Genomic DNA, 27,379 nt, shown 5'->3' with positions numbered 1-27,379 from the left:
GGCAAAACTACACGGTTGTACAATTCAGTCTTACCAAACCTTTAGTCACGTGAGCCCTACCACCGTGAGTGGATTATGAGCTACCTGGCCTTTAAAGGGTCCTTGCTCAGGTGATTAAGGGCTTGCAAGAGCAGGTCCATACCTTGCAAGTCCTGCACTTGGAAACACGTCGCACCTTCGAGCCACAAGGTATAATTTAAAAGGCTTCGAATTGTGGGGGAGGATGCAGAGCCCGCCGCACATGGCAGTGCTGCTCGGTGTCAAACACCACAGTGCTGCTCTTTGGAGCGAGCCCCAGTTTCGGACAGTGTTTTGAACATTTCCAAGCACAGTATTTCTTTTTCCCAAGGAAAGGAATACAGCATTTTACAAATCCCCCGAGTGTCATTTCTGGATCAAGCCATGCACGCTGAGGCTTGTCTTGGCCTCCCTTTCTTACCTGTGAAACAAACAGGGCATTTGAATGTGCCTCCCATCCCCTCAAAGCTGTGCTCAATCAGGTGACACAGGAGCTTTGCCGGAGAGTCAAACATCTGGTTACACAGCTTGCACTCATGATTGATGCCTTCCTCTGCAAGGTTCAAATGATACAACTTGTTAGTGACACAGCAGATTAGCGTCGGGGATGCAGTGGTCGGCAAGAAACGCCTGAGCCGTCGCGCACGACTTCAAGGACCCGCAGACGTTGCCGCGGCGCCAGCCGTATCAGGAAAGCGGGCCGAGCCGCTCGTGCGAGGCATTCAGGTGTACAGCCCCCAGTCAAATTTAGGGGCGTTGATTTTCAGCTGCTGCCATGGTTTAACCCCAGCTGACAAACTGCGTACCACACAGCCGCTCGCTCGCTCCCGCCCCCGCGGTGGGATAGGGGAGACAAACGAGGAAAAAAACCCAGTAAAAGTCATCGGTTGAGATCAAGACAGCTTAATAGGACAGAAAAAAGAAGGGAACAATAATAATAAAGGAATATACAAAACAAGTGACGCACAGTACAACTGCTCACCACCCGCTGACCGATGCCCAGCCAAGTCTCCCCGCATGTATGCTGAGCATGCCGCGTTACGGCAGGGAACGGGTCAGCTGTCCTGGCTGTGCCCCCCCGGCAGGGCACGGGAAGCTGAAAAGTCCTTGACTTAGTATAGCCACAACTAAAACGTCAGTGTGTTATCAACATTATTCTCATACTAAATCCAAAACACAGCACTATACCAGCTACTAGGAAGAAAATTAACTCTATCCCAGCCGAAATGGGGACAGCTGCGATGAAAGCGGTGCTGCGATCGACCCGCCGGGAACCCACGCGCCCGCTCCCAGGCTCGTGACAACACCGCACCGCTCCACCTCGCATCCTACCACAAAGGGAGAGCATCCCCGCTCTGGGTATAGATTATTAAATAGACAAGCAGCATTTAAAATGAATTTAACAGTGTGAATTCAACCAACAACACTGAAAGTGGGCTGAAATGCCACCTTCATCTTAGATTACACTGCAAATATACAGGAGAGGAAGGAACTTTCAGAGAGTAGCAGTGTCAGCCTTAATTTTATATCTCTTGGCTTTTCCCAAGCTGAAGAGAGCACTGAAGGTATTTAAATGTCATTTGAAAGTGTAATTTCTGTGTCATATATCTTAAGCACTGAATACACAAGGCTCGCTTTAAATGCCCCTATGTTCTAGCTGAACTCATAGGGCAATAATAATAATTGTTACTACTGTTTCAAGCCTACCACTTCTGTAAGACGATATGTTTCTTTATTTACTGACATTTGGGGGTTTGGGTGCAGTTGGGCCTTTTTGAGGTACTGAAACCATATTAAAGCGATTTCCACACATAATATGAAACAATCCTTTAGTTTTCTTCAAGTGAAGGAGTGGTAGAAATTTAGACAACAATGTACAGTTTATATAAATAAGAAGACACCTAAAAGTTAAAAATTTTGCTGATTGTTTTTGTAAATACTTCCTGAAAATGTGTCTCTCCATTGTGGCAGCACATATGAACTTCTCATGAAAACATATTTTAAAAACTAAAGAAACTCTTTTGATGTACAATCGACTATTTTTCTATCTTTAAATCTCACCGACTGCAATTTTTAGTTCCAAGACACCTAAGCAATGACTACATTATACCGTGACCTAATCTCTTGCCAAATGCATTTTGATCTTGTGAATAATGCGAGCCTTCAGAAGCACGATTTTTACTTACAGTAGCTTTAAGTTAGCTTTTTTAATCTCTTTAAAAGGGCTAAACAGAAGGAAATTATTGTTTTCTCTAAGGCCCTTGGTACTCTCAGTGTCCCAAAGCCCTTTTACAAGATGGGGAGTTAGGAGCCAGGGCAGGCAAGCAGCAGGGCTCTGCGCGGGACGCTGGCATAGCCTGTGCCCGGGCTCTCGCATGTTTGCGCCGTGGCACGTTTGCAGCTGGAGGCAATTCCCAGAGCACGACGGCCTTGAAGGGCCCTCCATGCAGCATGAAAAATAATAATTAAAAAAGAAAAATCTCCATGCAGCACCTTGCGCAGCGGCACGTGCCGGCGGCGAGCTGCCTGTGCCGCCTCCAGGCCAGGTGGGCGCTGGAAGCCCGCGTGGCACTGGGTGCTCTGCCCTGCACAGCAGCCGTGGCACCGGAGCTGCGGTGGGGAGAAGTAAACAGGTGGGCAGGGAAGGAGGTAAAAAGAGAAAAGGAAAGGGAGGAAAGAGTCAGGAACAGAAAGATGAAAGGGCTGGTGGCTCCACGGTGGCAGCTCCCGAATTCCCCAGGGCAGCCATAACCAGGGACTGGGATATTTCTAGGACACAACGAGGTTTGCAATTCTCTGTTCGGGCAGCCACCGCAGCGGGCGCATCACCCTCTCTGAAGGATGGCTTTCACAACCTGACTCTCTCCCCTCGCTGTAGCGTAAGGACGGCTTCTTGCATCAGACCCTTGCCTGAAAAGCTTTGGCCCTGTGCAATCTTTGCAATCTGCTCCGGAGGGGAGGAAAGATGGGGAAGGGATATGTGCCTTGTGCTGAGCGTCCTGAGCATGCCCAGCCACATGGCTGCGTACAGCAACTGAACGCTGCAATAAACTTGGAGAGGACAAAGCAGGTACTGGCGGGAGTGGAACAAATTCCTTCTACGAGTATATCAGAGAAATCATGTTTGACATTAATTTTCTACCCTCCACATCCTGGGTATTTGGAAAACAGTGATTCATGTACAGCCTATGGTCCTGTGTGAGCACGTGTGTTCATAAATACGGACAGACACACACTTCTGATTAGACAACTGCTCCTTTTGCTGCCTAAATACCTATAATTTCAGGAAAATTGAAAAAAAACACAACAACGCTCAGCATTTCAATTGAAGTATATTCTTACAAGCTTGGTATGTTTAATTAGGTAACAGAGATTGTGTATTTTCTTGGCGGATCCCTGCAGTATTTTAAATAGTTAAACCCATAACAAACAAACTAAAACTCGAATGAAAAATAATAAAACATAATGGGTTCCTGCAGATCTGGAAATTTATCCCACTCGAGGCAAGACCTTTTGATTTGCAAATCCACTTCTGAATTATAAGGCCTTCTCCTCACCGGTGGGGGTTTTTATTCCACTCCCACAGGAGTCCATTATGTATTTCTTGTGTCTATAAAACCATCCAGGAAGAAAAAAGGGGGGAAAAAGTACCATGGTTAGCATGACAAACGTTTCTCTTTTCATGCATGTGTATTCAAAATATGAAAATGCCCAAAGATATAGATAGAATTGCTGCTATAATCACTCTCTCCTCTATGGCATTTTACAGCATATTATTTTACACAGAAACACGGTGCATGTACAGGGCTACTCAGTCACCTTTGGAGAATAACTTCCTTGAATTATATAAAATCATATAGGTACCTGCAAGGCGGCTTTTTGACAATGCGGCGTGACAGCCAATGCTCCAGTCAAACGTGTGGTGCTGGGCGTCAGCAACAGAAAACATAAAATCATTTCCCTTATTTTTACACACACACCCCTTTTTTTTAAACATGACAAGCATCTATGAGACCTACATAACTCCAGTGAATTATGCAGCCCCTCTCATTTGTAAAATAAAATGCCTGTTTTTACAGGTTGCTGTGCCAGATCTTCTCCCATTTCTCCATAAGTGCATCTGTGGAGGGATCAATTGATTATAGGACTAAATGAGCAATGCACAGAAAATGAGAATCTTGGGTTTCTTGCCTCTTTTTTTTTCCTGAGCTCAAAATAATAAGCATTAATTTTACACTTCATTTCTCAAAAAAATAATAGGATGTGCTCTTGTTTAAAACAAGCAGGCCTGCTGGATTCTGTCAGGCTGAAACTATGTCAGGCCAAAAGAGGAACGGAGCGCTTTGTGTAAAAGTATCATGGGGAGATGATAGTATCCTGTAATGTTTTCAGTACCTACTTTTGTCTCCAAAAGCATTTGATCCCTGGCAGACACATACTTATTTCCATACTGGTCTTGAGGGAAGCTGGTAGGAACGAGAGCTGATTATCTGAATCCTGAAGGTGAAACCTGGGTGGTGCCCACCGATGTCAAAGGCAGGCATTTGTATAAATTTGGAGGTACATAATTTACTGCCTGTTAGTGAGGATTAGCGGGTGGCGCAGACCCAGCTGAACCACAGTGGCGAAGCGCATCGCTCATTGTTCCCAAGTTCAGATGCGTTTACAGGATAGTTTTAAATATGTTGACAGGGTGCTTAGTAGCACTTACACTGCCACTCTGCCCGTTTTAGAGTGGGAATATGCTTCTCCATAAAGCCATTTCTGCTGCAGCAATGTGCATTTAATACATATTACAATGAGTCTCTAAGCCTCTAAGAGAACCGACACCAGCAGCCTCCTGGCGAGGATGCAGTATAATTAATAATGCTGTATTAAACCCATGTACTGTATCAGCTGCATTTCTAATTATAACTATATTAATGGCAATATAAAAGTATGCATTAACACTGTCGTGTGCCAACATGTTATCACACCAATAACAAATAGGAGATTTGAACAATAAAAATCAAGATGGCATTGTCTTTACTGTTAGTTAAAACTTTCTCTTCAACTTGATTTAATAAAGCAAAATTTTCCCTTATGGAGTAACCGCAATAGTCCTAATTTGAGAGACTGCGTAAGACAATCTTGTACTATAGCTACCCAGACCAGTATATTTCTATTCCACTGCAGCAAATTAAGGCAATAAAGGGGAATATCTTTCCTGTACTCAGCTGTACACATCCATGAGTTAACTGCACTTTTAATGAACTTTGAAATACTGTAATTCAGTGTAACAAAGCAATAATATACTGTGTTCACAGAGAACCTTCTCCTGTCCATTATATCATAAATCTGGTAGAATTAAATGGGCCATGTAAGGAGTGCTCTAATTATAATAGAAATAAATAGAAATTGGAATGAACACAGGGAAATAAAATGAAAACTGTATGGAACTATTCTGCTTATGCAATTCATTTCCCAGTAAATAAGTAAGCAAAGGGAAAAATTTATAACATAAGAAAAGCAGGAGCTTCCCCAGTAATTTTTTCCACGTGGCTGTGAAGGAACAAGGGGCTGAGGACCAGAGTAGGATGACAGCGATGAACAACCTCTCCAAAACAAAGCCTGCAGAGAACCACTTCGACCCCTTGCCTGGCTGGCACGACTTCGCCACTGGTTTTCGTCAAAAACAATCCAACGATGGAGGTGAAACCAAGGGCTGAGAACACGATGCATCTGCTACGAGGGGATGGCAAATTTGCAGATGCTCACATCGGATGAAGACGACATCTGCTGTACAGATGACACTTCTTCATCGCCATTGCTGTCAAAGCCCCTGACCTGCTATACAAACCGTTTGGACCACATCACTCCGTTACATTTTTGTAATTAATCCCGGAGGACATAGCCGAGCCCTCCCCTCACCGTTGGGGCGGCTGCAGGGTGAGGGGACCCCACGCTCCTGCCCCAGCGCGGGCCGGCGGCACAGAGCCGCTCTGCGGCGTGGCGCCCCGGCGATTAGGCAGCCCAGGCGGTGAAAGGCAGCGGATTGATGGTGTGGCAGCAGAAATGTCACCTGGGGAGCTGGGTGCCGCCCTCCCAGGGATGCTGGAGGTCAGTTACTATGGCAACACCGAATGAGCTCAACCTTGTAACTGACCCTTATCTTTTTTTGATCTGTGGCCCACTTGGGACCTTGGCTGGAAATCAACTGGAAAATAATCTGGTCACATATCAGAAAGAAAACTATTTATACTTATTTATCCAGGTAGAGCTCCTATCTCCCTTTGACGACTCTGCCAGACTAAAGACACCCGTCATGTTCCCGCAGCGTTTCACACGGCTGTGCAGAAACGCCCGGCTCCACGCTGCGAGAAACCATGCCAACCCCCCCCCCCCGCCACCGCAAAATACACACAAACTGCCACGGATGTCTGTGCTCATGGCTCTACTGATATATTGCCAAAATCTTGCCTTGCTCGCAGCCCCTGACTTGCTCGTGTGGATAAACATACACCTACACCCCTTCTTGGATGGTTTAATATTTTATGTTGGTATCCACTACTCATACTCTTTTGTGCTTTATCTCTCTGCTGAAATATGATTCTGCTTTGAAATATATTTATATGATCTAGAATGGCACAACACTGGTGTCTTTTATGAGACGAAGATTGTTTAATAAAATCTTGCATTCCTGCTTCATCCTTATGACAATTTTACTATTATAAGTTTTCAAGGGATATGAGAGCTGTCCACTGTGGTTAGAAACATCACTTTAATGAAAAATGATAGCACAGGGACTTGGATTTTTCTAGAAACTATGTAAGGAAAACCAGCAAAAACACAGAGAGTTCCCAACGTGCATGTGTTTTTGTTGGTTTTCCTTACATTTGCTTTTGGATGAGACTCATTAAAATCAGTTCTGTTCTTCATACTTTTCCAAGGGATGGGGAGCCCAGTCAACGGCCTGACAGCACAAAGGGGCTGTTGCTGTTCGCCAGCTGGGGAAGCTCTCCAGGGGAACAAGATTTGGGAAATCAGGGAAGATATTAGGAAAGGGAAGCTGCAGGACCTGCTGGCAAACATAGGTGCTAGAGGAAGCACCTATAGATTCCTGCTAACAAACTCTGAGGCTTCTTCTGATGTACTCGTTATATGCATCTGTGGCCTCAAAAAGGTATTCTTTTTCAGGCTACATTAGCCTAACCACACAACGGACTTTAAACTCTCTTCATCATCTCAGGGGACTTCAAGCTCAAAATATGCAGAATTAGATGCCAAATTATTTATAGGGTAGCTTGTAAGTTCACTGCCTCCAGTACATGTCAGTACACTGCAATATTAAAATGACCATTAAAAAGAAGCACGGTCCCAGAGGGACTGGGGATGAGATTGCAGGGAGTTTCCTACCGACTGCGACGGTGGTTCCTGCGCTGCCCCAGAGCCCCTGCCTCCCTCCCAGCTGCAGACTGCGTGCTCCCCGCCTGCATCACTTTCCTAAGGGGAAGCCTGAATCTCAGACGCAGATGAGATGGGTCTGCTGAGCCTGTCTTCATCTGCTTAATTTTCAGTTTACAAGAAAAATAAGATCTGAAAGTCCAAAGAAGTTCATGGAGTTGTGCATCATCTATCTGCTGACTGCAGAGACCCAGAGGGACCCCACCTGCAGAGCTTTATTTTAGATACTAATCTGAGAAACTGCATAAAGATAATTTACAGAAATGCACTCTACTTTAGCACAGTAGCTTCACACTCTAGCAGCCTTTCTCTGAAAATGCCTTTTTTAATAGACTGTATTAAAACTTCTTGTGGACTAAAGTCTGATAGGTCTGGCTGTTCCTTCAAAATAGTTCATTAAGGAATAACTCCAGTGGCTTCCATGGAAATGCAAAACCTGTACAGGAAAAGAAACGCATGTGGCCTTTGAGTGTGCAAGCCCATACATACACACAATGAGTCTGGATGAAGCTAACGAACCCCTAAGAACAGCTAGAGGTTAATAAAAACACTGCATTCCCACATAACTCAACCCTAGTCTTGTATTTTAATGCTTGGATATGTTCACAGCTTATTATTTCAAGTTTAATGTCGATACCTGATGGAACTGAAGTAACGCAGCCCTGAATGCAGGCCCACGGCCACACATCCCATTCCCTGCACCAGCCTCCCTCATGCCATCGTGTCACTTCATAAACCTGGTCACCTCTGCACTCTCTTCTCTTCCCTGGAAGCAGCTCCCTGCATTGTTACACAGTGGGAATAAGTCCATCCTCTGATACTATAGACAATATCACTTCGAAGAGCTCAGTACAGACAAACAGCAATAACTAGTATCTACTTGGCATCTATTCTTCTTGTGAAATTAAAAATTAAAATTAAAACATCATTATACTCTTATTAAACATCCCACTGGAATATGCCAAGTGCTTTTAAAACATGCAAAGCTTTAAACAGAGTTTAAATGGGTGTAAAGCCCTTTTTACTTGTTTTACAGGCCTGGCACGTTCCCCAGCCTCAGTACCAGGGCCACCAGAGCCACAAGGTGCCCCCTCCCCACCACATCCCACCCAGACGCCCTGCAGTCCCAGCGTGCATCAACCGTGGTTGCACGGAAGCCCCTGGGCTGCCAGAACTCAAGCAAGAGTTGCCACAAGGAAAGCCTTCCCTCTTACGGGCAGCCCCCTCCCCTGCCCAGGCACCTGCGCACGGGGTGGCAGCTGCATCCCGCAGCTCCTGTTTAAAAGCCAGACACCGGGTGGATTTTCCTCTGCCCAAAGGCAGGTTCCTGGGGTGGGGATCCAAGTCAGGATGCATTCAGCCCTGGCTGCCAGCCCCCTGCGCTAGCTGGGCACACTCGGGATAGCACACGGTGTTTTTTGAACACGTGAACTCCTGCCGACGTGTGCCACTGATCTTCAGATTACAGTTTCCCAAGTACACGTTGACATGATAGACTGTAAATCTATCGTGTAAATAATCATCAGATTAATGGTCTCTAATAGTGTATAATTAAGATGACAGACAGGCTACAAGCCAGTCGTTGTCAACTACACTCAGCGATGCACAGAGCACAAGAAAGCCGTAAACCACTTCCATGATGGCATCAGGGAAGCAGAAAAACTAGTAAAAGGAGAGATAAAAACAGAACACATAACAAAATGAAAACACTTCTAAATGTTTTTCAGGTATCAAAGTATGATAAATGCCAAAGGGGGGGGAAAAGAGGAGGGGAATTATTTGAATCAGCATAGAAAAATTCCGTTATCCCTGCATTGGTGCAATGCCTCTTGAGTAAGTACAGGTGAACTGGTACAAGGGGCCTTATTCTGGCAATGCAAATTCTGCATAAACATGGGAAATACCTATCCAGTGATATAAGCTTACAGGAGCGTCTGCTATAGTCAAATTAATGCTTATATTAGTATTGATATCTGGGAAATGATGCAGTGGGCATAAAAGTTGTAAGTTCAAGTGAAAACCAATTATGAGCATTATTTCTGTTGCAGATGACCAAACGGTCTGGAGATTGCCCAAACGCTGCACTTCTGTAACATTGGGGCAGTTTGCACCCATCATTCAGATTAAACAAATGCATTTCTTTTAAATATGAATTCGCCATCTTTTCTTATTAAGAAACTACTGCTAGGGAAAAGCCTCTGGTTGAAAAGCAATCTCTTATGGCATTGTTATCAGCTTACGGACAAAAATTCTTCTTTAAAATACATGCAGACAAGCATAAAAATGGAAAAATCTCTCAGCTTTTTCATTGGGAAAAAAACAAACATATATATGTATAGTTACCCAGCTACCTTGACACGATCATTTAGCATAGCTGCGCCGGAGCTTACTTCTTCATACGAGGGCTGAACACACATCGCAGCCTGGCCCCAGAGAGTCTCCGGTCCCCAACCTCTACCCCGAGGGGCCTCCCTCACTCCTTCTCCCCAGTGAGCAACAACGGGGTTCAGGGACACAAACCAGTTTATCAGAGCTGACGAAATGAGATGCCATTGCCAACAGAGAGAACCAAAGGTGACTAAATAAGGTTTGGCTGCCTAAGATAGGTGACTGATTTTGCATGGCATGAATATCTCTCAAAGCTCGTTAAGTGCAAATATACCCAAAAGAATAAAAACCCCCTATCAGACACATTTTAAGTCAGGAATCCTAAGGTGCAGTAACGCATGATATTCCTTAAGGCAGTCAAAAAGAAGAATCTGCATGAAAACAAGAAAATATCTTAAGCATCTCTACATTATGCAGACATATATTCTCGTACTGTGGGAATATGCACAAGTGAATGTAGAGAGCATCTCCCATTCATGTTGACGGGATTTGCTCAATTAACACTCCACAGTCCAGGTAGAAATCATACCCTGTAGTAGCTTCATCTCGAATAAGAAGAAAAGCTGTAACCCAGTGACCTTTTAGAAGAGATCTCACTGCCAAGCAATGACTGCATAGCACAGACCGTAAGGTTACTCTCAGCAGCACTTACCCAACATACAAACGTTGATTACAATACTGAAAACCTAAAAATCAAATTAGTATCACCTTTACCTTTTCTCTCTGTTCTGCACATGAGCCAGCCAGCTTGCATGCTTCACATACGATCTAGAGCTGTGTTTGTCCAGCACAAGGACCTGGACAAGCAGCAATGAAACAGTTGCTCCAAGCTCTCCGCAGAGCGCTACGTTCACGCATCCTGCGCAGTCGAGCAGGGCATCAGCGGGTTGGCAGCATGGGTAGAAACCTTCTTCCAGGCTCTTAAATTCAAAGTACTTTGGCTTTTGCCTTTGTAAACAATTCCCTTCCTATTTTATTATGTGAGTAGCTCAGTCAGGCATATGGCTGTTGGCAGATATGCTGTCACTGCACAAGATGGCCAGCTTGGTTTTATTTATTTTTTTAGAAACACATTTTCTTCGTTTATATGTCATTATTTTTTTAATCCATTAAGGAAAGCCATGTGCAAACTCTTATGCTGTAGACAGACTCCAAAGAACATATGTGCGCTGACAGAAAACTTAGTGTAAGTTATAAGGAAGGTCTGCATTTTTGCTCAGATAAGGGGATCTGGAAACGCTGATCCTATGATGGTGCTGAAGAAGCTCTCCTCCAGCCGCGGGAAAGTGTGAGCATGCCACCGTATCAAAACTCAGTGTCATCCAGGAGGATCTGACAGCTCGTTAACAGTGGACTCCTATACAGCTATTTTTGTTTAAACTTGCCCAGATCTCAGGCTCATGGCATTGTACAGGTTTCCTGTGCTCTCTGTGACTCCACTCATTCACAGAAGTTACTTTAAAAAAAAAAAACAAAAACACCAAGCCCCAAGCCTCTGCCCACAAAGAAGCACCAAGAAGTTCCCAGCCGCAGAAGGTAGGTACGCAGGGCCAAGCAGGACGGCGCCTTCTGGGGCCGGGCACAGTAACGGACTGGAACCATGCGGGAGTGGCCACGGTTACTTGGAAAGGTCCAAAGATGCAGCAGGATTGCTGTAGAGAAGGGCCTGATGCACGTTCATTGAACTTGAAACAGATTTAGGGGTATCCACCTAATAAGCCCAGAAGGGAAGGAGCATATTCCACAGCCCTGCAAACGTTACTGAGGAAGAGAGAAAAATGAGAGGAAAAATCAAGCTGCTTTTCAGCGGCTCCCTCAAATAAAATAAGATCCTAAATCAAGCTGTCGTGGTGTCCCTGTTTGAACTAAGAAGGAGGAAACAATAAACGTTTGTCAGAGACCTGCTATCCACCATTTTATTCTTCATTTTTCTTGTGAGTTCTTATTTTAAGCTCCGATTCAATGATCGGCATTAAGAAGTCGGCATTTGCTCCTGTCACCCCAGAGAGGTAGGGAAGATACAATCGTATATATGCAAAATAGGTGCAAACTCTGATAACAATACTTTGCCTGTAGGCAAAAATTGACTTTTTAAATGGCAGTCACTACAATTACGTTAGCCTAAGATGTTTCCTCTGCTTAGTAAAAACCAGTTACACAGTGAAAGGGAAGGAATTTGGGTACTGACAATGACAATACGGGAACAGTTTTTGTGGGAAGGGGGGAAAACCAAATTGCAAAATAAAAATAAAAGGTCAGTCTGATTAAACTATAAATACACCTGCTGTGCAAACATGGAGATGGTGAAATGGCACTGCTGTAGCCAAAGGGTCAGCAACCAAGGTCTGTTACGAAAAGCCTCCAGTGCCAGCTCCCCATCCCAACCAGCAGCACCCCGAGAGCCCTGGCCTTCTGCACACAGGGTATCCTTGGGAAAATTGCCTACAGGGGACAGGTCTAAACCAGAGCTCTAAGGGACTTGTGGCAGACCATGCCTATTCCTTACATTTCTATTCCTTAGGATTACCAACAGAAAATACATTAGTGCACAAGAGAAAGTGTGAGAACAGGGATCCCTTTCTAATCACACCTGAGGCTCATGAGGCCACAAAGTCCAGCTCCTCGGGGGAGCACCTTGGGAGACCCGGGATGCCTCTGGTGCCACCCATGCGTCCGAGCTGCCCCAGCAGACTGCGGGGAGCTGCGCCGAGGCCGCCCAGCCCGAGTGCGACCGGCCACTCCTCTCATCACGCAACGGCACTGCCAGGTTGGGAGACGCATCCCGGGAAGCCGCACGCAGGCAACGCAGCACGCACAACAGTTGAATCTTTGCAGCTAGATGAGCATCAATTATGCATTGTATCAAAACCCAAAATGCTAAAGCATGGAGCAGGCAATTCAAAGAAGCAGCATGAGCAAACCGAATGCCAAAGAAATGAAAAATATGTTCAAAACTGTGACAGACCGCTCGGCTACTTTTCATGTGACTTTGTCAATCGTCTCTCATCGAAGATCTCAAATACTTGGGAAGAGATTACAGAAATATTCAAAGATACAATATTTGTATTTTGAATGTTAATTTGACACAAAGGAATGTGCATGAGGGAATGTTTATAATCAGCGCTCCAATAAACTCACAAATGACTCTAGTATTTTATAAGCTTGTTAGAAACAAATCACTCCCTTAGCTTATATTTACTTACTGATGAATCATAAAAGGCCTCAATACACAAAGAGTAAATTCAAAAATGTTTTCCTCTTGTTTTATCTTCTATGACAATACTGAAACCCTCTCGTTTAGGCTGTGATTCCCAACCATGCCCTTCCTGGTTTTATGGCTAAGTATCGATTTCTCCATAGGAACAGAGGCAGTTCTGAACCTCAGTTCCTGCCCCCAAACCCGTTGTAAAATAGTTGCCCTGGTTTGGAGCTGAACTGAAGTAGCTGGACTTGCCTCCTGCCGTCGTGCTACCTGGAGGGGTGGCAAGGGGAGCACGTCCAGTTGTGCGAATTTACGCAGCAGTGCAGCTGCAGTCTGACTGCTCGGTCATAAGAAGAAGAGCAGAAGACACACTCACCTCCTGGAGCAATGCACAAGACAGAAGAGGAAAAGCATACAAAAAGAGATTCTGCAATGCATTTATAAAGCTGCAATGGTCCCGAAAAGCTGTATGAACTGCAAAATACATTAACTGCTTCACTTGGTCTGCAAAGGCATGGGCAAGGTGTCACTACAATACAGACCCCTATGACCACCTAAACACCCTGCACACTGTCGGTGCAACAGCCCAATAATTGGCCACAGCTGAAAGCCCCTTTTAATCACACCGTGATGCTTTAATGCAACGCAAGTCATACTTCAGCAGACAACGTAACACCTACGCCTTCCAAATGCTATTAGTTCTATGCCAGCTCAAACCAGTAACGCTCTAGTTGCGAGCACAAGAGACCAGTGCTAGCCATCGACTCCAGGCCGTAGCCGTGCCTTGGTACCTCTGTGTGCCGTGATAGCTGGATTTCAGAAGTAATTGCTTCATAGGTCAGTAGCATGCTGGATTCATAAGCGGCAAGTAACACCAATGGTGGAAACAGAAGTTGGCAGAACAATGCCTCATTTTTCTAACGTAACTAAGTGCTCTGCGCAGTAATGGGGGTGGTGGGGATACTCACCTTTATGCTCTTATTTACCTGACAGAAAGAACATGGGGATATTCTAATGCAGGTTTTTACTTAATGTACAGTTAAACATTACACAAACATTTTATTGTGGTCTGTAAAGATGATCTATTTACAGTAGCTGAAAAATCACAGATCACATTCAAGCATAAGTGCTTGCGGTAGACACACAAATGCAGGGCCACCTTGCAGAAGTAAATGTAACATAGGCTTTTATTCCAGATGGCCCCGTTGCTTCACCACAGACATCAAACACACCTTCGCTATCCTTTAAAGATGAACCAAACGCTCCCACGGACCGAGCTGGCTGGACAGACATCAGCTACGTAAACGTGTTAAGATGTTGAAGTGGATAAGCACAGCCAGGCCTACCCACAGTCCCGTCATCCGCTGGCGCTGCCGGAGGGCGAGGCTGTGAACCCAGGAGCGACAGCGCGAGCTTGCGGCTGCTCAGCCGGCCCCCCTTGTGGGAGACCACAGCAGCTTCTTGTAGGATCTTGAGGTGGTTTCTGTAACCTGCCTGGTGCCTGGGCTGGGCTGGTGGTCTCTGCAGGATGCCATGAATCACTGCAGTACTGCACCAACAAAAGGTTGCCTGAACTCGCACAGCCCTTGTTATTATTAAACATGATTCAGGTATGTATTGAGCTGAGACAATTAATTATTACAAACATACATACCTTACAGATTAGGATTCACATTTCCAGAGTACATGATAAAATGCTTTTATTTCTGGAAATTTTAATGGTAGCCATGAGAATAATATTATTATTTTTTAACTAGTGCACAAGCCATAAAGCATTGTACAGGAATTTACTAAGAAGAACAAAGTTGACAAGTGGTATGCTTTCAAAATCTGCTAATCCTGGAAAATAAAACTCAGGGGTCCAAAGCCACAGCCACGTGGCACTCCTGCAGCACCTTCTGTGGTCTTCCAAAGGGAAGGAGACCACCAGTCATGGAGTTCACCTCCCTCACCCATCACTCTGGCCAGCAGCTGGAGCAAAAGGAAGGCCCGTGGATGGAGTGGTCCGGAGACGCTGCTCCGCTGTGCGGGCAAAAGGTCTGACGGAGGAAGTCTGGGTGAAGGAATGTGCAAAGAGGCTCTCCCTCTGCTGGGAGCCATTCCGCTGCCATTCCCTGCGCTTCCATGCTGCTCCTATGCCCTTTGCCACGGGCTTCCCATTGCTGCCTGTAACGCAATGCCTCCAGCACCACAGCTGCAAGGTTCAGCTCTCTCAGGCATGTCCGCATTTTAAAAGCGATGCTGGTGTGCGAAACTTCAATCACATAAGCCAGTAGCAAGGTTTATAGCCTGCACCCATGTCTCTCTGGAGTTGAGCTTACAGATCAGCACCCCACGTGCCACCAGGCAAGGGGGCAGCTCAGCCCCCTGCTCTTCAACCCCTGGGGGTGCGGAGGGGCAGGGAGGCACAGCCTCCGAGGGGGAGGATTCCTTATACATCGTTCAAACATCAGCACCTCAGCCCAGAGAGAGAACAGTAGACTAATCCTCAACCACTCAATAAACTTTGTGTCTAAAAGGGTGGCAGGAAAAAACATACAATTTCTCAGAGAGGAAGAAAATTATTGTGGGCATTTGAAACGCTAAGGACACAGGAAACAAGCAACTGAAGGAAAACCCATACAGGACATGTTAGGAGTTTGCAAGGAAAATGCAGACAAGATGCTGTGGTGCGTGTCAGACTCCTCAATGCTGTTCAGCCTGAAGTCATTGGGATTTTCCCTATGGCCATGGGGTTGCAATTTTAACACTGTAGCCCCATCTTTGACACTACTGAAACAGAAGCATGAATTTGAAAAGGAAATAAGTCACATCATGAATAAAACAGAAAAATACACGTTCAGGTGGGGAAGAGTCACGGCAGTCTAAATCACTGAGTACAAAAAGTGCATCGTTCTTCATTTTTACAAAAGTGTCCCAAGTACAGTGCCCTCCAGGATTCTCCTTTTGAGTTATCCAGGACAGGCCACCATGAGTGCTCCTTAATTCCAGGAATAAAACCAGAACAAGCCAATCCTCTGACAGCTGACAGGACACGCAGGGCATCGCCCAGCCTTGCGCCGGGGCTGTCCCCGGCCTCCACAGCTGGCAAATCTCCTTGAGGATGGGAGCGCATCAGCTGCTTTCGGCCATGACCAAAGCCAGGCACCTCAGGCACCAGTGGTGACAATCCCAGGGCTTCCTGGCAGGGACTTTGCTGGGACCAGCATCGCCGGCAGCACTGTGTCACCCCTGCTGCCTGCACAGCAAGCATGGGCAAACCCCAGCCTGGGCACTGGGACCTGGATCACAAAGCAATGTGAAAAGCAATTCCAAAAGGATTGCAAAACCTGCAACATCATTTATGCTGTTATTTAGCAAGTGCTAAAAGCCACCAGTATCACCCTATTCCTGCTACACGCAAGTGAAGTCAGAGGAAGAACTTCTCCTCGCAGTCCTCGCGTCGCAAGTTCATTTAATCTGCTGGTGCGTTCTCGTTTAGCATGCGTGGGGCTGCACTGGCACGCTCGCTCGTCCCCTCTCCGCATGCGTTGGCAGCGGGGAGCTTTGGCGCGAGCGGGCTGTGCGCCCGCATGTCTGACATCTGAAGCAGTATTTGAGCCCAGGTGCTGCATCTCTAATTATTACAGGGTCTTCACTCACATCTGCAGAGTTTAAAGAACCAGGGAGGATTTTAAGTGTTTTCATCGCACCGTTCGGTTTCCTTTTGCTTTTCAAAGTAAAGGTTGTATTAATCAATAAAGATTTTTAAAAGAATTAATTATCACCATCATCAAGTCAAGCTCCCTGGTGCCTCGCTCTTCACCTCCTGCCCGAGTCCTCTTTCCTTCTAGTGAAGGATCTGCCATCTCTGCACCATCCTCGTGCTTTGGAGCCTTAACTATTAAAATCAATTTGCTTGGTGTCTAAAGCTCTCAGTCTTCTTGCACCCACCAGTACAGCTGTAGTATTCATCAGATTTTTACCACCAAGATTAATGTTATAAAATGTCACTTGCTACAGTAAAATTTATCAACATTATTATATACCATAGAAACTGCCACCACAGACAAATGCACTACATTAAAATTTTGTCTAGAGCTCCCTAGAGGAAACATTTGCTGCAATTTGTGTAACAGTTTATATATTTATGCTATTTAATGGTACAAAGCAATAATTATGACTTCATTCACTGATAAGCAACAGCATTATATAAATCAGATGCGGATTTAGAACATGCCAGCTTTGTCACTGGCCTACTACTTGTAAATTATGTTGCTGTTAAAAAAAAAAAAACCTAAGCAAATATGAGTTAGCAGCAGGAAGCTAATAATGTGCCTCCAGCTGTTCCAGTTAACCTGCAAATGTGGCCATCTGCACCTCAGGAGAAAAAGAAAAGGAGAGATAGAGGGAGGGAGGAAAAGGAGAGAGGAGAGAAGCTCCCGCCAATGCCAGCACAAAGCCTAGGCCCCGAGCCGTAGGAATGACCTTGCTCCTTATGACCAGACAAGCACATGTTTAAAATCAGAAAAGTTACTAAAGAATAAAGGACCTTTTCTCCTCTAGACCCACAGGGGAAAAAAAAAAAAAAAAAAAAAGAGAGAGAGAGAGAGAAAAAAAGTCTTTTAGACTGCCTTATTTCTAGAACAGGCTGTCTTTCACCTCTGGGGTTATTATTTACTGCATTGCAGGTTTGTCCGATGAACAGGTTTTCCTTGCAACTTCTGCCTTTCATTTTTACTTTTTAACACCTCTTCATAGACTCATCTTGTATTACTAAAAAAAAAAAAAAAATATGGTGGTCACTGTAATAGATTTATTCCTGCTTCAGACAATTTAAAATGGATCTGCAGGGCACAAAGGCTGAACTATCAAACAAGACCGAAATCCTCAGATAGAAAGTCACAGATCTCACAGTGCACAGCAGCTTCACTCCTACCTTTGGGTTCATGGGGATGAGGTGTCCTTAGGACGTGAGAGTAGTGTTCACTCAAAGATAACTTTATAAGAGACTTCTGTGGAATCTGGGTCACAAGGAACTGTCACAAAATATTCCCTTTGACATTTATCCACACACTGAAGAGACAGTGGCTGAAAGTGCACATCCTGTACATCATTACACTTTGGTAATTTGACAGCAGTTTAATACTAACAATTCTCCAAGATCCTTGTTACCGAGGGCTCCCCAACACCCCTGCTACATAAGGATGGGGAGGGCCTCAAAGGGGAAAAAAAAGAAAAGTCTGACTCTATAAAACAACGAACTTGATTCCTGTGAAGGGTACCAGGTCAAGGGAGGTCAGCACACCTCGCCGGAGCCACGCCGCTTGCTACGCAGTACCTTTGTACTGCCAATCCACTCCTGTCACCCAAAAAAAGTCTTGTTCTGACACAGGTTAACGAAGCAGCAGTTGGCCTTGTGATGCTTAAATAGACTCAGGATAATCATCACTCTTAAACTAAAAAATCTTGCTTCTTCCAAAATTAAGTAATCCAGTTCTTTTGTTTCCTCATTTTAGGTGCACATCTGCTTGCACCAGTTCAAGTGTCATAGTTTCAATAAAACTCTTAAAATACTGAACACTGCCCAGTATTGAGCCTTGTAGACCCCGATCTAGCAGGTAGGCAGCGTGAGCTCCTCAGAGCGCATCAAGGTCACAGAACAGGGGATCTACATCTGAGCAGTGTTGGATGGACCCGACAGCTATTATTAGATTTTTACCAAGGAAACATGATTTATCTTCGTTCCAATTTTTGTAACTATAATTCATTCCAACGCTAACCCCATTTACAGGGATGCGTAACTCACTTGAAAGATTAACTTAGGCATATATAATTTCAAAGGAACAAAACCGATTTTTTTTCTTGAAAATACTGAATTTACTTTAAACTGATCAGCTGTGATAGCATTTGGGCATGTGTGTGTTTTTAAAGCCTCCTTTAATAATTTTCTCTGTTTAAAAGAGTTTTGTGACTCAATGTTGTTTAATGTTCACTAGTTCTTGGTATTTTCAAGTGAAATACCTCACCCTGATGGTACATGCAAGCAGTAACCGCACATCTTTCCCAAATATTTACACTGCACTTTGGGGATGTTGGTGAATATGATAAAAACTGCAATTTGCAGTAGGTTAAAGAACTAATAGTTGCATGCTGAATCAATCAGTTACCAGTATTTACCCTACCAGTCGTGTTAACCAACGTGAAGTGCCAGAAGTGTGATCAAGGTAGGACATTAGCCAACCCCCCAGAGGAAAATAAGCATTCCGGGTAAACCTTTAACTTGATCTGGCCTTTCCAAAAATAATTTCATCTAGAAATTGCCACATCTTTGAAAGCAGCTGTGGTAACGCTGAGCTTTCCAATACCAGAATGTCTGCAACAGCAAACAATGTATGTGAATGCTACAAGTGATGTGGAATATTCAAATTTAATGAGACATTTTGTGCATCATCACATAGTTCTGGTGTTAATGGAGTCCCACTTAATGACACCAATTTTCAGTTTGGTCCATGACTGTCTTCAAAAGCAAATAATGAGTAAAGCCTGGTAACCATCTATGTCAAAATAATACATGTTGTTCACATGCCCCTCAGTCATCATATAGAGATAGTGACTAATAAGCCATATTGCATATGTGGAGCGTGTGCATGGAGCTCTTCAGATGCTTTAACTCACCAAGTTTCAAATGTTCCTCTCTGACTGGATGCCATGCGTCTACTTTCTGTCTCTATCTGTTCACTGCTAAAAATAGCACCAAAAAAAAGAGATCCTAGATATATGCAAATCACCTATAATCCTCATTTATAAAGAAATTCTTTCACATTGCTTCAGTCAACTAGGAGGGTAATATCAGATGGACTCTCACATAAGCATTAATAACAGAAGAGAGAAGCAGATGGAAAGGGGCACGAACAGCTATTTCTAAAACCATTAATAAAAAAACAGTTAAAACACCTTGCTCTAAAATATAAACCCATGTATTTGATTTGTTTAATTTTGTCAGAACACTTCTACTTCCCTCCTTGTGCCAACGTGGGTGGCATTAGTGAAGAACCATATGCACCCCGTGCAAACGAGCAGCCCACATACCTCGGAGGTGTCCACTAGCGCACAACGCCCTCCCGGCCTCTCCTCCGCCATGGGAAATCTCCCTCTTATTTCTCACCTCCCACTCCTGATGCTCCACAGGGTTTCACACTGCACGCTGAGAAACCAATGAACACTGAAGTAATCTCTCAAGCTTAGCAAGAAAAAAGTTTGTCTGAAAAAAATTAACTCCCAAAGAGATGGTATGAGAAAGGTCAAAAGACACGGTCAAATGGAAGGCCTTCCAATAGCTCAGTGGTGCTACAAGCATTCAGTCAACACATTTACATCATACAGGTGAATAAATCAAACCATCTACCACACCCATGCAAAGAACTGTGCATGTCCGCGTAATATTTTTGGGGCAATACAGTTAAAGGAAAAATGCCTATAAGCTCACACAGATAATGCTGTGACATTTTCATTCACTCCTTATTGACCTGAACAATTTGATCCAGAATTATTATGCAAGCAGCAGAAATGCAGAACGAATTTTTAATAACACTGTGTGTGAAAGAGAACCAAAGTTCATAAAATGTGTTAAAGTGGCTTCCATAATGATGGTTTATGCAGCCCTCCACAAAAATAGGTACTCTCAACTACAATAGTTAATCCTGACGATTTACAACACATCATAACTCGTTCCTGCTGTACAGAGGAATCCATCTCTCAAATACAAGTGATCCTGCAATCACAGATGAACTGCAGTACTTAAGTACAATGGCATATGTGTCACAGTGTCAGCCCTAATTTTCAGCCTCGACTTTGATTTCCCCTGCTTTGGTGGGTTCCAGTCAGACCCACAGTGTTACTCTAATGTAGCTTTTTTGTGGTTTTAATATGAATATTGTGTCAAGGATCTGAGATATTAAGAATGACAATACATTATTATTGCAGCAGGGAAATCTCCAGAGTCCTAGAAGTAGGATTTCAAAAACCACAGTCAAAAATCAATAGTAATCCACAAGAATTCATAAAGGAAACATGTCAGTCAGCATCCTTGAATAGAAATTTAAATTTTATCTTAAGCAGACTGGACAAATACAAGTCATTTAAAAGACAGAGAAGGCTGGGCACAGAAAAGTGCCCCAATTTTTCAGGCTGCAGGAGGGAGTCTGTCTTGCTGATACACCTGCCCTTCTCTGCCAGGCCCCCGGGGCCAGCCCCAGCCTGCCCGAGCCAATGCACCCCTGGCAGTTGCAACGGGCAAGGGAGATGCTGCATCCTCAACACCGCCTGCGCCCAGACTCCTCCCTTGAAAGCAACCATCCAACAGGATGTAGGGAAAAACAGCTCATCTGCACTCCCTGATAAATGTGATAATGAGAAGAAACGCTAAGAATCGTAAGCGCGATCCTTTGATGAATTCACAGCCAGACATCTGCTTGCAAAGTAGCTGGCCCGCTAGCTACCTCCAGCAACAGGACTTATTATTGCTTGGGTTTGATTTATAGAGCAAAAAATATCCACAAAATTAATTAAAAACTTTATTTTTATGTGGCTAACTACATATTAATATAGTGTTATTAAAGCATCCTAATCCCCCCTCAGGAAGAAGCCTGCTTAACTAGCATGGATAATATAAGGCATCACATACAGAAATATCCATAAGGAAAATGCAAACGGACGGCCTTTGCCACCTGAAATGTCACCCAGGGACCAGGTACATCAGTACTGGGGCTTACAGCTTATTCTCATCATTCAGATCAGTCACCTACTTTGAAAGAAGTTTTGAAAGAAAAAACAGCCTGCAAGGTGCTCAAGATGAATGGTCTTGCTCTTTTCAGTAAGGGTTCGTAGCAGCACTCAGAGGGAGAAAGAAATCTTTCTCTGGACCTCACTCTCCTGTAAAATTTGCACAACAGAAAAGCTGGGTTCGATTCACAAAAGAGGTGAAGTTATAAGCAAAGGAAGCACACAATGATTTGAGTCCAAATCCAGTAAAAGACCTTAAGAGTTGGTCAAATGCTCTCAGTACCTTCCTACAATCTCTACAGCCTGCATGCTTTCCCACTGCTACTCAAAAACACCTTAAAAATATCTGTTACGATCTTAGAAGGGAAAGGCCAGAGGATGTAGCTCTGATGGTGGTCCAGGGTTTTCAGTTCCTACTCAGGAGACTTCTCAACTGTTTTTAAATGGAAGTACATAGTGTTCCCTGGCTGAGTGACACAGGGGCACTGCTTAATGGCCAAGGAGGATCTGCTGGCAATGTCATCGAGGACTTCCACAGCGCCCAAAGGCCTCTGATTTCGGCAGCATTTCTTGTCGAGACCATGGGGAATACTGCTAGAAACTGTGGCAGTCTTTGAAGGCAACCATGAGACAGAGTTTACTGTACAAGTGCTATTTACTATGCATATTATTTACTAATTTATGTAGATTAGTAGACTGCATGACCAAAAACATGCCATCAGCAATGATGGGCATCCAAGCCTGCAGTAAAGGCTTGATCCAAAATTGGTTTCAGTCATCGAAAGATTTTTTTACCGATTCCAGTGAATCTTGGTTCAGGCCCTGAAGGCACTGAGAGGAGCTGCTTTCACTGCAGTAGTCACAGCAGAGATAGCTGAAATCTCCATTACAACAGTTCTGTTGCAGGTACTGCAGGAAGACAAATTCATTTAGGGAGCCCTATTGATACTTAATTTGTTAGATCTCAATTGCAGAGCTCTCCGAAGGGCGATGCTACCTTACTACAAAATCGTTTAAGCTGATGGTCACTGTTCTACTGTATGTATTGGCCCAAATGCAAAGGATCAGGTCCCGATATCCAGGGTGGAAACCTTTACCATGCATAGCTGGTACGGATCTACAAGACAAAATCCCATAAAAGCTTTTTATGGATGTTTTGTTTTCAGGCTAAAAAAACAAAAAAACAAAAAAACAACAACCATCAACCCACTGAGAGCTAAAAATTAACCTACTGGCACATACTGCTCCTCACCTATGCTTCCCCCACACCCTGTACCTACTTATTCCCAAGACTGCAGCACCCACTTTGAGAACGATTTTTTTTTTCCCCCCTCCTTTCATCAGAGCAAATTAGGAATAACCTCACTAAAGCCAACACTGCTACACTGATGAAAAAATTAATCAGCAATGAACTCACACCCTGGGATTTTCTCAAAAATTTGACAGATCTGTTAGTACTGAATTCTCTGTCTGCCCTAGTTACCACATGCAAGTTGGAAGGGCATTGAAAGGACAATAGACATACTGATATTTCCTAACTAAAGTTATAACATATTCTGACAAAAGTAACATTTCTAGGATATCCCAAAGCAAAAAATTCTGTTGAATCCGAGTTTGAATATATTTTCTGCTGAATTGCCTGGTTTTCTCTCCTCTTTAGCTCCCACAGCTGAACTCCCAAACCTAAGATGTTCATTGTCAATAAACACTGTGCAAATACACGTAAATAAAGGGTATCAGCAAAACGAGCTGCTTGCAGTTACTGCCTTATCCACAAGAGAGCACAGTAACCTGAGCACATCCCCAGCCTTTTGTAAATGCCTAGTGTACGTACAGAGCACTGTATAACTCAAAAATTATAATTAAAATGTCTTAGCTCCTGTATTTATAGTAACATTTAAACTACTGTGCTTTCTTGAAGTCAGAGTCATTTACTTGAGAACAGCACACTTTATGGTGAACAGATCTTTGAAACTATACCACGGGGATATGGCACAGCCACATGTAACTCAATATATGTCAACAGCTGTAAAAATATTGGTAGGAGAAGGGAAGAAAAAACCATGAGCACAGATCAAGTGCCCTGTCTCTCACATCTGACTGTTTTCAGATTCTCCCTCCCTCCTCTGCTCCCCGCCCCCCCCAAATAATTGGGCAATTTTGGTGCAAGCTGTCATAAAAGCCAAGGCTTCTTTGAGGTTGAATGATCAAAAAGGTTATAAATGAAAATGATTTCAATGTTGGAGGCCTAGCGAGTGACCAAGGCACTTTCTGTAGCAGAAGGGTTTGTTCTAATCTTACCAACTGCACGCTTTCGTCAGAGCATATTCCTAGGGAGTTCACAGCTCCCCAGGGCGAAGCTACAGTAAATTCTGACTAATCCCCTCTGCATACAAATGAGCCCCTGGTAAGAGAAACTGCAGGGTCAGGCAGCTTATGCACAGCACTTATTCTCCAGGTCTGCGCCTTCAGCTAAGCAAACAAAATGGCACTATATTTTGATTTTTTTTTTTCAATGGGACAAGGTTCCTGAAAAATAAAGGCTTAAATCCCAAAATGCAGGACAGGTTGAAGAAAGAGGAAAAGAGCACAGAGAGAAAAGAACACTTCTCCTCTCGTGTGCCCAGGCAGCGGGATAAACAGACAGTATCAGCCCTTTAAAAAATTAATGAATTTAAACTTTTGCTTGACTAAGGGAATGGTGGGCTTGGACTAAAATTTAATGTAAAATGAACATTGCACAAGATAAAATATTTACTAGCCTATTATAAAATAGCAGGATTGAATCCTGCACCTTTATTGGCTGGCATCACCGTATCAAGACACTACAGAGCACAGAGTCATTTATATTCATTCCCTGGCATTTCAAGGGATCTTTAAATGTTAAATTCTGCACCTATTGCTGCTTTAAAAGTCTTAAGCATTGCTTAATGCAAGATGTGATTAATTTTTCCAGCTGTGTGTTATTTAATCACAAAGCATATATTTGTTATAATTATTAACTCTTGATAATATGGGATACTCCTGTTTCACAAGAATTCCTTTGAAGCAATTGGGTGTACTGCATTGAGAATGACCGGAGCTGTGGGCACTAATTACCCCACACTGAGGGGCACTGAGGAACGGAAGAGAAAGGGGCTACAGAGTCGTCCCTTCTAGGGGTGGGAGCACCCTGCTCTCCCAGGGAGGTGGCGAGTGCTCTGGGCACTCAGCACCCGCCGAGAACCAATGCAGAGAGCTCTTGGCGAGAATCGCTCAAAGCTTTTCTCTCTGTATACCTTCAAAAAATTGCCTACATTTTGGATATATACAGAGCCTGGGATGTTTACACTCTGCAGCCATTTAAATACAACTCAGCAAAGATACCGTCCTGTGACCTTGCATACGGTTTTATAATATGCCATTTTCATGTATTCACATTCAATATAGTTACAGGGTCAAGATATAGACTGGTTCAATTTTATGGTCTCAAATTTGGTGTTTCTTGGAGACAATTCTTCAAACTATAAAGACATTTGAATGCTCTATAATTCAACCTTGAAAGTTCTGCTTTAGATTCCTCCTTAACATTAGGCTTCATAAGCTAATAATTTTCAAATGCTTTTCTGTGCTTGAAATTAACTCATTTGAACCTTGCAAACTTACCCTAAAACTTATTAGCTAAAGTGAATGCTCTTATACAGTGTTGTGGTATTAAGAAATAATCTAACCAACCAAACCCAAAATGTTGGCTGAGGGAACATTGCTGAAGAGCTGATCCAACAGAGCCTTAACACACCATGGGGATGGATCTGCACCAAGCCTCTACTCTGCTTCACGGCCAACACAGTCCTCAGAGAGCATGTGAGCAGTGTGCACTGCAAACCCCGAGCACCTCTTTCCAGCTGCGCTCCTGTGTGCCCGAAGCAGAGGAGGGGAGAGGAGGGCTTGCAGATAAACCCCCCCGAGCTCCGGGCTGGACTCCCACTATGTCCCACACATCTCACCAACCTCTCCCTACCTTTTTGGTGGTGGAAGGCTGCCAGCCAGAAATCTTGCTTCAGTTAAAAAAACAAAACAAAACAAACCAAACAAACAAAAACCCCAAAACAAAACACAAAAAACCCCAAAACACCACAATATTTTCAAGTGGCAGCACTCCCATCTACTTATCATGAGACAATATTCAATGTTTTGCACTGTGCTTCAGCCATAGGAATGGCACTCTATAAAAGGCACCACTGTACTGAAGAGGGAACTATGTACCACTTCATGGAAAAAAAAGTCTCCCATCGCAATCAGGAAAGTGTGTTATAGGGATGACCTTCTGACACAAAGCACAAACCTATCAGTTTGCCACTTTTTACATGCTTCTGGTATTTATCTCTTCTGCATTCCCAATTTGTCTTTTAATTAGACAAACTCTCACTAAAGTCAACAAGAGCAAGAGTTTTGTCTGACTGAGAGCTGGGTGGAGGCATAATTGGATCACAATTCCAGGGGTAACAAAGAATAAAATGCAGTTCTAGATAGGCACCAAAAATGCAGAATCTTTGGAGTTTTAAAATTAAGCATTCTGGGAGGGAGCTGCAGCAGAGGATCCACCATCTCCCCAGGAGGAAATTTCCAGCTCTTCCATCTGCAGAGCCAAAGGCACCACTAGCAGTAACACACTCAGCTATTGATGTGTGCCAGCATCCAGCCACGTGAGCCGGAAAAGGATGAACGAGAATAATAGCTAATCAATGGCGTAATTCGATGATACGTCATTAGTGAATTCGACAATAATTTTGACATACCACTAAAATGCCCACATAAATAAGCAGAGGTCAGTTTCATAACACACTTACAATACATGTTCGAGCATAATGTTTGAAGGAGAAGCTAGCGCTAACATACAGCATAAAGGAGGGGTTCTTTTGCTCCTTTCTGTTTCTTAAGTAGACTAAGGACCAAGTAGTTAAACAGCCTAGAACGCAATGTCAAACAAAGCGTGGTAGCTTTAGTCAAGAGTGTTCCACCACGAGGCTAAGAACCAAAGTGGCTGTGAAATAGAAATATACAGCAGCAAATACTATACAATATGCATTACACCTATGCTTTACAAGAATGTACATATTTAAAATTCTGACAGAATAAATAAGGCTCCTTATTATTATAAATAAGTGACCCGTATGGTGAATTTTCCTTTAAAAAGGCAGGAGCTGCTGAAAGCCAAGTTCTTGCTGCCGAATTCCTGGACACAGTTTCCAACTATTCCAATCAAGCAGCTCTGTGGTTGGGCTGGGATTTCAAACTTGCCACAGTATGAAGTCCAGTTTGGGCTATATTCCCTTCCCTCTCTCAGCTTGATGAAGGCTTCCCCGCAAAATCAAAAGGCTTACTGTCAAGTTTTCGATTGGTCTGGGCTTCATGCTATCATATGTATGGTGATGGCAAGGAATATGAATGCGGCTCTGGCTCCACCATGGGGCCTTGAGGTTTCGTCCAATTCATCCAGGGACCTTATGAAAGTAGAGCGGGTCTCTTTTCATGTATATTCCGACTGCTGAAATTCCCTAGATGCACTGCAGTGTGCAAACGCGG

The 27,379-nt window shown here is 43.9% G+C and overlaps 1 protein-coding gene across 1 annotated transcript in view; it reads right to left on the bottom strand.

Moving 5' to 3' along the window:
- The window catches only part of ZNF423 (zinc finger protein 423), a gene marked incomplete at both ends in the record, with an annotated part of 213,264 nt that overhangs the window by 1,298 nt on the left and 184,587 nt on the right, over window positions 1-27,379 (bottom strand). The window contains one exon of the mRNA XM_082005641.1: window positions 440-571. Within this exon, the coding sequence (XP_081861767.1) occupies window positions 440-571 (132 nt within the window). The remainder of the gene's footprint in view (window positions 1-439; window positions 572-27,379) is intronic.

The sequence above is a fragment of the Phaethon aethereus genome (genome assembly GCF_964289735.1).
Source record: "Phaethon aethereus genome assembly, chromosome: 13".
Taxonomy (NCBI): domain Eukaryota; kingdom Metazoa; phylum Chordata; class Aves; order Phaethontiformes; family Phaethontidae; genus Phaethon; species Phaethon aethereus.
This window is presented reverse-complemented; position numbering and strand designations above follow the sequence as displayed.